The following is a 12,270-nucleotide window of genomic DNA, read 5'->3' as shown; positions in this document are numbered from 1 at the left end:
AGGGTTAAAAGTTGACCAGCGATTTCTCATTTTTCCAACAAAATTTACAAAAACATTTTTTTAGGGACCACATCATATTTGAAGTCACTTTGAGGGGTCTTTATGACAGAAAATACCCAAAAGTGACACCCTTCTAAAAACTGCACCCCTCAAGGTGCTCAAAACCACATTCAAGAACTTTATTAACCCTTCAGGTGCTTCACAGAAATTTTTGGAATGTGGAAGAAAAAAATTAACATTTAACTTTTTTCACAAAAATGTTACTTTAGACCCAATTTTTTTTATTTTCACAGGGGTAACAGGAAAAAATGGACCCCAAAATTTTTTGTGCAATTTCTCTTGAGCGTGCTGATACCCCATATGTGAGGGAAAACCACTGTTTGGGCGCACGGCAGGGCTCGGAAAGGAAGGAGCGCCATTAGACTTTTTGAATGTAAAATTTGTCTGAATAATTAGCAGACACCATGTTGCGTTTGGAGAGCTCCTGATGTGACTAAACAGTGGAAACCCCCCACAAGTGACACCATTTTGGAAACTAGACCCCTTAGGGAACATATCTAGATGTGTGGTGAGCACCTTGAACCCCAAGGTGCTTCACAGAAGTTTATAATATTGAGCTGTAAAAATAAAATTTTCACATTTTTCCCACAAAAACGTTTTTCATCCCTTAATTTTCCATTATCATAATGGTAATAGGATAAATTGCACCATTAAATTTGTTGTGCAATTTCTCCTGAACACGCCGATACCCCATATGTGGGGGAAAACCACTGTTTGGGCGCACGGCAGGGTTTGGAAGGGAAGGAGCGCCATTTGACTTTCTGAATGTAAAATTTGTCTGAATAATTAGCAGACGCCATGTTGCGTTTGGAGAGCCCCTGATGTTCCTAAACAGTGGAAACCCCCCACAAGTGACACCATTTTGGAAACTAGACCCCTTAGGGAACTTATCTAGATGTGTGGTGAGCACCTTGAACCCCAACGTGCTTCACAGAAGTTTATAATAATCAGCTGTAAAAATAAAATTTTCACATTTTTCCCGCAAAAACGTTTTCATCCCTTAATTTTGCATTATCATAAGGGTAATAGGATAAATTGCACCATGAAATTTGTTGTGCAATTTCTCCTGAACACGCCGATACCCCATATGTGGAGGCAAACCACTGTTTGGGTGCACGGCAGGGCTCGGAAGGAAAGGAGCGCCATTTGACTTTTTGAATGCAAAATTTGTTTGAATAATTAGCGGACGCCATGTTGCATTTGGGGAGCCCCTGATGTGCCTAAACAGTGGAAACCCCCCACAAGTGACACCATTTTGGAAACTAGACCCCTTAGGGAACTTATCTAGATGTGTGGTGAGCACCTTGAACCCCAAGGTGCTTCACAGAAGTTTATAATAATCAGCTGTAAAAATAAAATTTTCACATTTTTCCCGCAAAAACGTTTTTCATCCCTTAATTTTGCATTATCATAAGGGTAATAGGATAAATTGCACCATGAAATTTGTTGTGCAATTTCTCCTGAACACGCCGATACCCCATATGTGGGGGAAAACCACTGCTTTGGTGTACGGCAGGGTTCGGAAGAGAAAGGAGCGCTATGTTGGCTGGGAAAGGCAGCAGACACCATGTCACATTTGAAGAGTCGCTGACATGCAGAAACAGCAGAAACCCCCACAAGTGACCCCATTTTGTAAACTACACCTCTTAAGGAATTCATCTAGGGAAGTAGTGAGTATTTTTTAATTTTTAAATTTATACCATTGGGCAGTGAAAAAAGCATAATTATATTTTTACCACAAAAAAATGTTTTACCCTCAGATTTTACATTTTCACACAGGGCAATGGGTAAAAATGGTGCCGAAATGTGTCACACAATTTCTTCTAAAAGTGCCAATACCCCATATGTGGCTGTATCGTACCGCTCAGCCATATGGCGAGATCTGGGGGGGACGGAGTGCTATTTGACAATTGGAGAACAAATTATTGTAGAATAGGCATTTGGATTTGGGAGCACAACATTTTTTGAATTTCTTTTGGGGGGCAAGGGCCATTTCGCTTTTCCAGAGCCTTTCTGCTACCAGTAACTTGGAAGTCTCTTATATTTTTAACAGATGACGGACCTGAGTGGGGACTAGCTTTTTTTGAGGACTGAGTTGAAGCTTTTATTGGGAACATTTTACGTAACATTTATCCGGCGCTCTAGGCTGAGCACTTACATCGGGGTTTCCATCTAAATTTCCAAGTGATGTAATTCAGATGAAACCCCTGCGGGATCCATTCACTGTAATGAGGCAGCAGAGTTACTCTGGACTCCGTCTGGCCTCTGTTTAGCGGTGTCCTTTTTTTCAGAAGTGCACAAAACTGTGGCCAACCGCACTTTTATGCACGCCTAAAACAAATGACACCGTGGGATCACAGGCCAGACGGCATCCACAGAGGCCTATATCTGCCTCATTACAGGGAATCTTCCGTCATGGGTTCCGGCTGAATCACATATTTCAGAGATTTACATGGAAACTCTGGCGTAAGTGCTCAGCGCAGAGCGCAGGATAAATGTGTGCCGAGCCATACTGCGATCTTTGGGAGACATAATAAACAAATCAGTAGCAGGTGAAGAATTGGTTTTATTTATTTTTTTACGCCGTTCCTAGTGTGATATAACTGATTAGATTACTTTATTCTTCGGGTCGGTGCGATTACAGAGATACCAGATTTATATCGGGTTTTTATGACTGACAGCTGTCACACACTAAGAGACGCTTTTTTTTTGCAAAATCTAGTTTTTGCATCGCCATATTTTGAGAGCTATAATTTTTCCATATTTCGGCCGACAGAGTCGTGTGATGGCTTGTTTTTTGCGGGACGAGTTGACATTTTTATTGGTACCATTAGTGGGTACGTGACATTTTTTGATCGCTTTCTATTCCGTTTTTTTGGGAGGTAAAATTAACAAAAACCAACAATTCAGGAATTGTTTTTTGAGGTTTTTTTTTATGCCGTTCTGCGTGTGGTAAAAGTGATCAGGCAGCGTTATTCTTCGGGTCAGTACATTTACAGCGATACTACACTTACTGTACATTTTTTTATGTTTTGGCGCTTTTACACAATAAAACAATTTTAAAGAAAAAATATTTTTTTTGCATTGCTTTATTCTGAGAGGTATAACTTTTTTATTTTTTGGCTGATGGAGCTGTATAGTGGCTTGATTTTTGCAGAACAAGATGACGTTTTCAGCGGTACCATTTCTATTTCCATTTTGCTTTTTGATCGCATTCTTTTCCACTTTTTGTTTGGCAATATGAGGAAAAAGCATAGTTTTTTGCTCCGTTTTTTATTTATTTTTATTACGGTGTACACATAAGGAGTTAATTAGTGTGACAGTTTTATAGCTCGGGTTGTTTCGAACGCGGCAATACCAAATATGTGTACTTTTTTTATTTTTGCATAACTATATGGATTTATCGGTTTAATATTTTATTTATTTATTTTTATTTATTTTGTATTTTTTTTTTTAACAGTTTCAAAACATTTTTTTTTACTTTTTTTACATTTTTACTTAGTCCCTGTATGGGACATTAATTTTTATTTTTCTGATCCCTGATCTCATGTAATGTAATAGACATATATTACATTACATGAGATCTTCACTGACTCTTTCAGTCAGTTTCCTGTCTGGCATCAGCTACATACAGGCTGAAGTCAGACAGGAAGGACACCATATATGGCAGAGCTGGAGGCGGTCATGTGACCTCCAGCTGCCATAGCAACGCCAGGTCCTGAAAGCAATCAAGGGGTCGTCAGAGAGGTAAGTGGACGACCCCCTCTCCTCCTGCTGTCTCCTATATGCCGCGATCACTATAGATCACAGCATATAGAAGACAGCAAAGGGTTAACATCACTGGGACCTGATCTAATCAGGTCCCGATGATGTTCCCTGTCAGAGCTAACGCTCTGCACCGCTCTCACAGCGCTTGCAGGACCCAGGGGGTCCTGAGCACTGCGAGACCACCCACCGTTTTTAAACGTCCGCGCTGCACAGAGCCCAGGCAGCGCGGACGTTTATCTACAGTGGGCGGTCGGGAAGCGGTTAATGTTGATGATTATGGCTTACAGCCAATGAAAACACAAAAGTCATTATCTCAGTAAATTAGAATACTTTATAACACCAGCTTGATTTTAAAATCTGAAATGTTGGCCTACTGAAATGCATGTTCAGTAAATGTACTCAATACTTGGTCGTGCCTCCTTTTGCATCAATTACTGCATCAATGTTGTGTGGCATGGAGGTGATTAGCCTGTGGCACTGCTGAGGTGTTGTGGAAGCCCAGGTTGCTTTGATAGCAGCCTTCAGCTCGTCTGCATTGTTGGGTCTGGTGTCTCTCATCTTCCTCTTGACAATACCCCATAGATTCTCTATGGCGTTAAGGTCAGGTGAGTTTGCTGGCCAATCAAGCACAGTGATACTGTTGTTTTTAAACCAGGTATTGGTACTTTTGGCAGTGTGGACAGGTGTCAAGTCCTGCTGGAGAATGAAATTTCCATCTCCAAAAAGCTTGTCGGCAGAGGGAAGCATGAAGTGCTCTAAAATTTCCTGGTTAGACGGCTGCGCAGACTTTGATCTTGATAAAACACAGTGGACCTACACCAGCAGATGACATGGTTCCCCAAACCATCACTGATTGTGGAAACTTCACACTGGAGCTTAATTCTAAAAAAGCTTTAGTGGCCAGTGGGAAAATTTCCAAAATTTCTAATTTTTAGTATTAAAAAATATTGACAACAATTTTTAAAATTACATTTAAAACGAAAACCTTAAACAATAAACATGATTTCAACATATTCTGATGGCACATTTCCTTTTAGGAAGGTACCATTTGTGATTTAAAATGGAACTGTCCGTCCAACAAACTTTACATAAATCAATAGTATAGACAATTATAAGAAACTTTTTAATGTATCTTAACAAAGAAATCAGCATCCTTTCTGACTTATCAGACACTTTTACAATTCTTCTCATCCCCCTACCTTCTCATCTCCCCATCTATAGTGAATAAACTGCTCACGTCCACCCAAAGGAGACGGACTGCAAGTGTTATGTCTCACAGACCATTTTCCTCTATGGAGGGTGGAGGAGGGAGGAGCAAGCAGCAGGGAAGGGAACTGACAAAGGCAGACAGAAAAAACATGGTGCAGAGCTATGTAACAAGTACTTTAACTCACATCAGAGCTTGAAGCAGATGAAAAATCTCAGCTCTGTTGTATAATAGACTAACATATATCTTCAGATTTTCTCTGAGAGAGAAAAAGTGAATGAGGAGCAGACATTCCCCTCTCTGTGCTGTGCGGTCTATAGGAGAAATCACTGCAGCTCGTCTCCTCTCCACAGCAAACAGTGAATTGCAAATTACAGATAGAGCCTGCAGAATATGCAGGCTACAAGTCATATGATATCCAGAAATTGCTTATTTCTTGTGTACCCAAAGACACCTAATTCTGAAAAGTTACATAAAAGCACAGCTACCACTTAAAATTTTGAGTTAGTGACTCGCCCCCTGGGCCGTGGGGCACTCGGATCCGGGCAATAGGGAAACGGTGGGAGTAGTAGTGGCAACCCGGTTCCGAGGCTCAGGGTGGTCTGGCCAGTGGTAGTCCGTTAAGTGCTATTGATTATGTCCGACTACGCCAACCGTGGATTTGCGGTCATTAGGAACCGCCGCTGCAGGGCAGACCGCTGGGGCTGATGATATATGCAGCTGGGATGGTGTGACTCCCCACGGGAAGAGTGCGGCCCCAGGGCAGTGTGGTGGATGGTGGAAGTGATGGTAGTGAGAGTCCCGGTGCCGATAGTGCTGGAGGAGCAAGGAGCACACAGACAAGTTGCAGTCCAGGGTCTTTGCTAAAATTGGTAAACTGACCCATAAACAGTCCCAGCTAGGAGGGGACCTGGATGTCTGAGAGCAACGGGGAAATTGACCCTGGTCAGGGTGAGGATGTAGGCCTACCGTGCTTTCTGCGCTCCTTCTGGCTATCTCCTCGTTATAGGGTAACAGCCCACGCTTCCGAGCTTTCCGTGTATTCTCGCCTGTATGGCCTGCGACGTGGGTTCCTTTCTGCTCCCAGCCTTGTACGGCTTTACTGGTCCCTTCGGTTGTGGCAGGGCCTCCAGGCTTCTTAGGCCAAGGAATATACAGTCCCTTGCGGACTGGTTATCTGCTGGAGGATGTAGAATCCTCTCAGCCTCAGACACCAAAGTCTGGTAAAGTCAGTCTCTTATCTGCCAAGACAGGCTTGCTTCGCCTCTTGTCTCTGGCTTGTGGCTCTCCTCCTGCCACACTTCCTCTTAGGTGCAGTGCAACTGTCTGTCCCTGCTCTGCTCTGGGACAAGTCTCCGTGCTGAGACAGGCCATCAAGTTCTCTCTAACCCTGCCCCCAGCTCCAGCTTTTATAGGGGCAGCCTGCTCCCCCTACTGGCCTGAGACAGGAGGTACTGCATGCTAATGTTCCCCTGACTAGAGAACCTCCCCCTTGCTCTTAGACACAGCTTTAATTACACTTGTGGCATCCAGGCCAGGGTGACACATTAGGATGAGCTGCAATGTCAGACACAGCTAACAAACAGGCATAATTCGAAACTGTAGAAACAGAAGACATTTTTTCAAGCTGTACAACCCTTTTAAATGAAGTGAACAGGGATCCTATCTGAATGCAAAGTGCAGACTACTGGAGAGCATGGGCATTTTCACCATTAAAGGGATTTTTCACATTTAGAAAAGTGGTCCCCAAACATATGCTGTCATGTAAAGTATTAAAGCTAGATAGTACTCAATCTCCTCTGCTCCAGCACTGTCCCCCTTCTTCAGCTCTGGTCTTCATATTTCAGCTGTGGCAGTGATGTGATGACTATAGTACATGTCACTACTGCAGTAAGCTCAGCAGCTCTTCAGATACAAACATCACGAGCTGCTAAGCTCAGTGATTTGCTGCAGCGACAATGCACGCTGTATTTGTGATGTCAACTCTGCAATCAAAAACAGTGACCGGAGAGTCAGCGCTAGAGTGTACTATTAGGCCTTCTGGATTTAGAATGCATGAGCATGACCAACATTATGGGGTTTTGCAGAGCGATGTTACTGTGTCTTAAGCATGAGACTCTTCTTGCTTCATTGCTATTTAAAAATCTTACGCTTATAGGTGGCGCATGTGGTTCGTGGACCCACTGTGCCACGAACTGAACTTACCCTGGAGGGGCATGACTAAGCAGCTGCCTTGGTGTTCAATGGAGCCTCTAGTGGTGAGGTCAGGCTTGTGCGGCAGGTAGCTGCCAGGTGCCACCCCAGGGCGGCTTCCAGCAGTAGCAGCTGACCCCAGAGGTCAATAACGTTTATTCAGATTCTTAAACAGGGCAGGACGGCCACTTGGGACAAGTTCAAATTGTGCAGACAGGACGGTCACGGGAACAGGTTCAGAATTCAGGCCTGGGCATTCAGCCCCTAGGGTAGCAGACAGGTACCGCCGATGTGGTTTCAGGATATAGACACCAACGAAGCAGTCACAGGAAGACGGACTAACTATACTGGACTAACAGGACACAGGATGCGGGAAAACATTAACAAACTAGGGACAGGGACTTGGCAACATACAGTTGTACACACCATCCACCAAACACTGAACTATATTGGCTGCTCAGGCACCTCCCAATTGGGGAGGGTGCCTTTTATAAAAGATACCTTCCAGCTATTGGCTTGGGAGACACCTTGCACATTACTAAATGCTACCCAGCTGTTAGCTGAGGGCATTTACCATGTGTGTATGCTAACCCCTTTAAGATCAGGGGAGCGCACGTGCGCGTGTACTTGGCACGCCGCCGGGACACAGTGCGGCATGCACAGCAGGAAGCAGGAGGCAGGAGCACTCTGAGGACCGGGGCAGTGAGTAAGCTGGCATCCCTGCATGGAGGGAAAAGGGGACACCATGCAGGGGCACTGGCAGTAGAGCCACAACAAGCCATATATATTTTGGGGAGATGCATCAGGGTGGGCATATCATTGGCGCAACCAGTTCAGTTGCACCCAAGAAGTAAGGGGGTGAACTTACACATTCATTGCAGTTAGAATTTTGCATTATAATGGGCTATTGAACTGCAAAGGGCACATATAATGTTCTTGCACATGTTCCCTTTCCTGTCTGTGTCTGCCAGTGGAATGCATGGTTTATAGAACAGGACTAGGCATGAACCACAAAGCTCAGCCTGTAGCTCAAAGTGTCCTAAAGAACAAAAATAGATGAAAAGCACCTCCCACACATAAAACTCTGCAATGACTGTTAGATAGCCAAGATAGTTTTATGGATGAGAACAAATGAGAGAATTTAGCTGGTTCCTCTTTCTGCAACAATTGAGAGGAAGTTGCTGAGCCATGTAGTTGAATAAAACTGCAAAAGATAAAAATATTTATACTCAGTACTAACTTAGATGTTACCCCCCTCTAAGATGAGATGTCGGGAATGACGGCAGGTAGGAAGAGGCTTGAAGAGCTCTGGACTGGTGGTCACAGATTAATAACATGGCTGCTGGACTAGGTTTCTGTGAATCATTTTTTCTTTTAGCCCTATCATCTTATGCTTACAGTGCTTAAGTCAACTTTTCATTATGATTGTGTTTTTTCCAGGTGCTAAAAGATGGACGGCTTATAAGTAAATCTGCAATTTCTTCACATCCATTGTTAAGTGCAACTCTGTTTGGAAGATGGTATCAAAAAGACCCAACTTCAAACTGATGTATATATTCATCTGATGCTGGGAAAAATGTTTGGTGGCATATTTTTTTGTATTATTCCATATTTTTTGTTATTTTTGCCAATTTTACATCAATAAATTATTTTTGCTACCACAAAATAATAAATATCTTCAGAATTTATGATCAATAAACTTCATTACACTGTCTATAAGATGTAATTTCAGACGTGTTTCAATTACTGTTACTGTCATTTGCATATCTTTTTTCACATCACATACCTTATTTTTTACACTTTAAGACGCACCTTACCATAAGACGCACCCCAGGTTTTGATAGCAACAAATAGGAAAACATTTTTCTTATTAATTAAAACTTCCTTGGTGGTGTAAAGTGGAGTGGTCATCATTATCACTAATTTTAATGCACTAGGGTAGAATAATTAGGTAATAAATCTATTGTTAGTGTCTCTTTGCAGTGAGTAATATACACACAGCTCTGCCACATGCGTATGCATATATAGACATACAGCTCTGCTACATATGCACATGCAGACTCACACAGCACTGCTACATGCACTTGTAGACACACATCTTTGCTACAACATATTACATGCACACATAGACACACACAGCACTTCTACATGCACAATTAGACACACACTTTCACGGGGTTATCGCGACAGGTTGGAGCCAGGAGACCTCAGCACCAGATGGCTCCTGCTCCAACTCCCACAAGAAGCTCTTCTCCGTCATTTTAAATATATTTATTTCTTCTAGCAGAACAGGGGTTAAGCGGCCGTGTTGGATTTCCCTGTGCTCACAGCTGAGCTCGGTTAGCCATTCCCTTTCCCTCTATAACCTGGGCTCTGACAATAAGTCCTTCCCAGAGCTAGCATTTGCTGCATGGCTAAGGAGAGTGAGAAGATCTATGAGAAGGAGTTTGAGAGGAATAACTTCTGACTGTTGCCTGGTTTGTATGCGTGGTTATTCCTTATCCTTCTCCATTTTGATTTATTCCCCCTATTTACACACACTGGTGCTTCCCTCTGTTATAGGTGAGAGAATATTAACAGTTTTCTGTTTATCCCTGTCTGTGTTGCCTTGTTTGTTGGGTGGGTGTACTTCAGTGCACAGTAGCGCCCCTCTTCCCAGGGTGGGGGAGGAGAACAAGCGGAGGGCTAACTCAAGAGTTAGGGCGAGGGCGGAGGCCTCAGCATCCTCAACTTCAGAGGTATCCTGGAGAATAGGGCGAGAAAGGGCACCCCCTAGTGTTAGTCAGGGTAGAAGCCCCTTATCCCTGGTCACCCGACAGCTGTGTCGTGACACACATCACACATACACTATACATTACCACATCTTACAGTTCGGAGGCTGCACGAGCTGAGGAGCTGAAAGGAACTTCCATCTGTTTAACTCAGGACTTTTCAGGTGATGAACTGATGTGCAGGTCACAGTGGCTTCCTCTCCTATTCTGCAACGATCACATAGATCAGTGTGGGGCAAGAGGAGAGAGAGCAGTGATCGTGAATGACGCAGTATTAGTACTCTCTTCCATCACAGGAAGCTACCTCTAGATTATAATACGTACCCTCTTTTTAGAAAGAGTTTTTCTTAAAAAGTGTGTTTTATAGTCCAAAAATACAGTATATGTGTTTTAAGACCACAACTATAATGTCCTGCTAAATTATATCTGACAATACATAAGATTCACACAAGAGTCATGGCTTCTCTTTCTAAAGGAGCCATGACCGCAATGCCTTATCTGTTTTTAAAGGGAACATCTGTTGTTGAACATGTGCCTCCCTTACATGACTGTCTGCTGTCAGGCAGAAGCTGCAGGCACCACTGTTTCCAACACATCAGTCCTGGACTGATGGGCAGATTGTTAATAGGCTGCATCTCTTGATAACAGTGGGGCACTCTGCCCTCCTATGTCCAACTCCTAAATTACCTTCAAGCAGTTTCGGAGTTAAAGTATCTCTCAATTAGAAGTGAAAAAAAATCCTTTTTTTGTGGTATGCAATTGGTGTGCTAATCACAAAATCAATAGGCAACAATTACAAAGGCTTTTTACCAAACCATCCAAAAATTATCCCTTTTTTCTGGAGTCAAACAATTGTACTGTTTAGAAAGTGGAAAAAGTTGTGGCTTCTCAACCTGAAGTGAAAAATATTTATATTTTGGGGTTTGCAACTAGTTTGCTAATCACAAAATGATTAGACATTTACAAAAGCTTTTATCAAGCCTTCTATCAATTATCCACTTTTTTCTGGAAACAAAATATGAGTACTGTTTTGAATGTGCATGTGAAGACATTATTTCTTTTTTTTGCTAAGCTATTTCTTGTGGGTACAAAAACATGAGTGTGTTCTCAGCAGAGTACTGTTGGTCTTATGATGGATAGGGAGTAGATACCTGGGAGAGTGTGGTCCTTTGGCACTTTAAGCAGAAGAACGGTGTAGACAACAATCAATGGACATTCAGTTAGACAGACAGACGGAATGACCAATTTAATCATTGGCATCAGTCGTCGGTGCATGAAAGTCTACACTAAACCTTGTCTAATCCATTTTGACAAATGTTAGGTTTTCCACAGATAACCTGCTTTGCAATGATGTGACAAAAGCACCGGCGGCACTGTATTCCCTCTCTGACATAGTAATAACTCTTCCTCAGTATGGCTTTTCCCCCCAGGCTTTCAATATGTTTAACTGTTTGTCAGAGCTTTGCATGAGTGAATAGAATGAGGGTACTGTGTAGAATCTACAGTGTGCCCTTTTCTTGTTGGGGATGAGATCATGTCCATTGAGCAGCATCCGGAGGAGGTGTAAGAGGTGACAGAATAATGGAATCTGGCGGTGGAAAAAATACATGGCTCCTACAGTCGTGGCCAAAAGTTTTGAGAATGACACCAAAATTATATTTTCACATGATCTGCTGGCCTCTGGTTTTTATTCGTGTTTGTCTGATGTTTATATCACATACAGAAATATAATTGCAATCATATTATGAGTACCAATAGGTTAAATTGACAGTTAGAATGAGTTAATGCAGCAAGTCAATATTTGCAGTGTTGCCCCTTCTTCTTCAAGACCTCTGTAATTCTCCCTGGCATGCTCTCAATCAACTTTTGGACCAAATCCTGACTGATAGCAGTCCATTCTTGCATAATCAATGCTTGCATTTTGCCAGAATTTGTTGGTTTTTGTTTGTCCACCCGTCTCTTGATGATTGACCACAAGTTCTCAATGGGATTAAGATCTGGGGAGTTTCCAGGCCATGGACCCAAAATCTCTATATTTTGTTCCATGAGCCATTTAGTTATCACCTTTGCTTTATGGCAAGGTGCTCCATCATGCTGGAAAAGGCATTGTTGGGCGCCAAACTGCTCTTGGACGGTTGGGAGAAGTTGCTCTTGGAGGACATTCTGGTACCATTCTTTATTCATGGCTGTGTTTTTAGGCAAGACTGTGAGTTAGCCGATTCCCTTGGCTGAGAAGCAACCCCATACATGAATGGTTTCAGGATGCTTCAC

The 12,270-nt window shown here is 42.8% G+C and overlaps 1 protein-coding gene across 1 annotated transcript in view; it reads left to right on the top strand.

Moving 5' to 3' along the window:
* The window catches only part of LOC141257118 (pantetheinase-like), an 80,448-nt gene extending 71,501 nt beyond the window's left edge, over positions 1–8,947 (top strand). The window contains exon 7 of the mRNA XM_073671262.1: positions 8,669–8,947. Coding sequence (XP_073527363.1) covers positions 8,669–8,776 — 108 coding nt within the window. The 3' untranslated portion in view covers positions 8,777–8,947. The remainder of the gene's footprint in view (positions 1–8,668) is intronic.
* Positions 8,948–12,270: the final 3,323 nt, after the last annotated feature.

Source organism: Phyllobates terribilis, unplaced genomic scaffold (assembly GCF_046119375.1).
Source record: "Phyllobates terribilis strain yellow unplaced genomic scaffold, ASM4611937v1 Scaffold_3__8_contigs__length_932513732, whole genome shotgun sequence".
Lineage (NCBI taxonomy): Eukaryota > Metazoa > Chordata > Amphibia > Anura > Dendrobatidae > Phyllobates > Phyllobates terribilis.
Note: the sequence above shows the minus strand (reverse complement) of the source record. Positions and strands in the feature narration are given on the sequence as shown.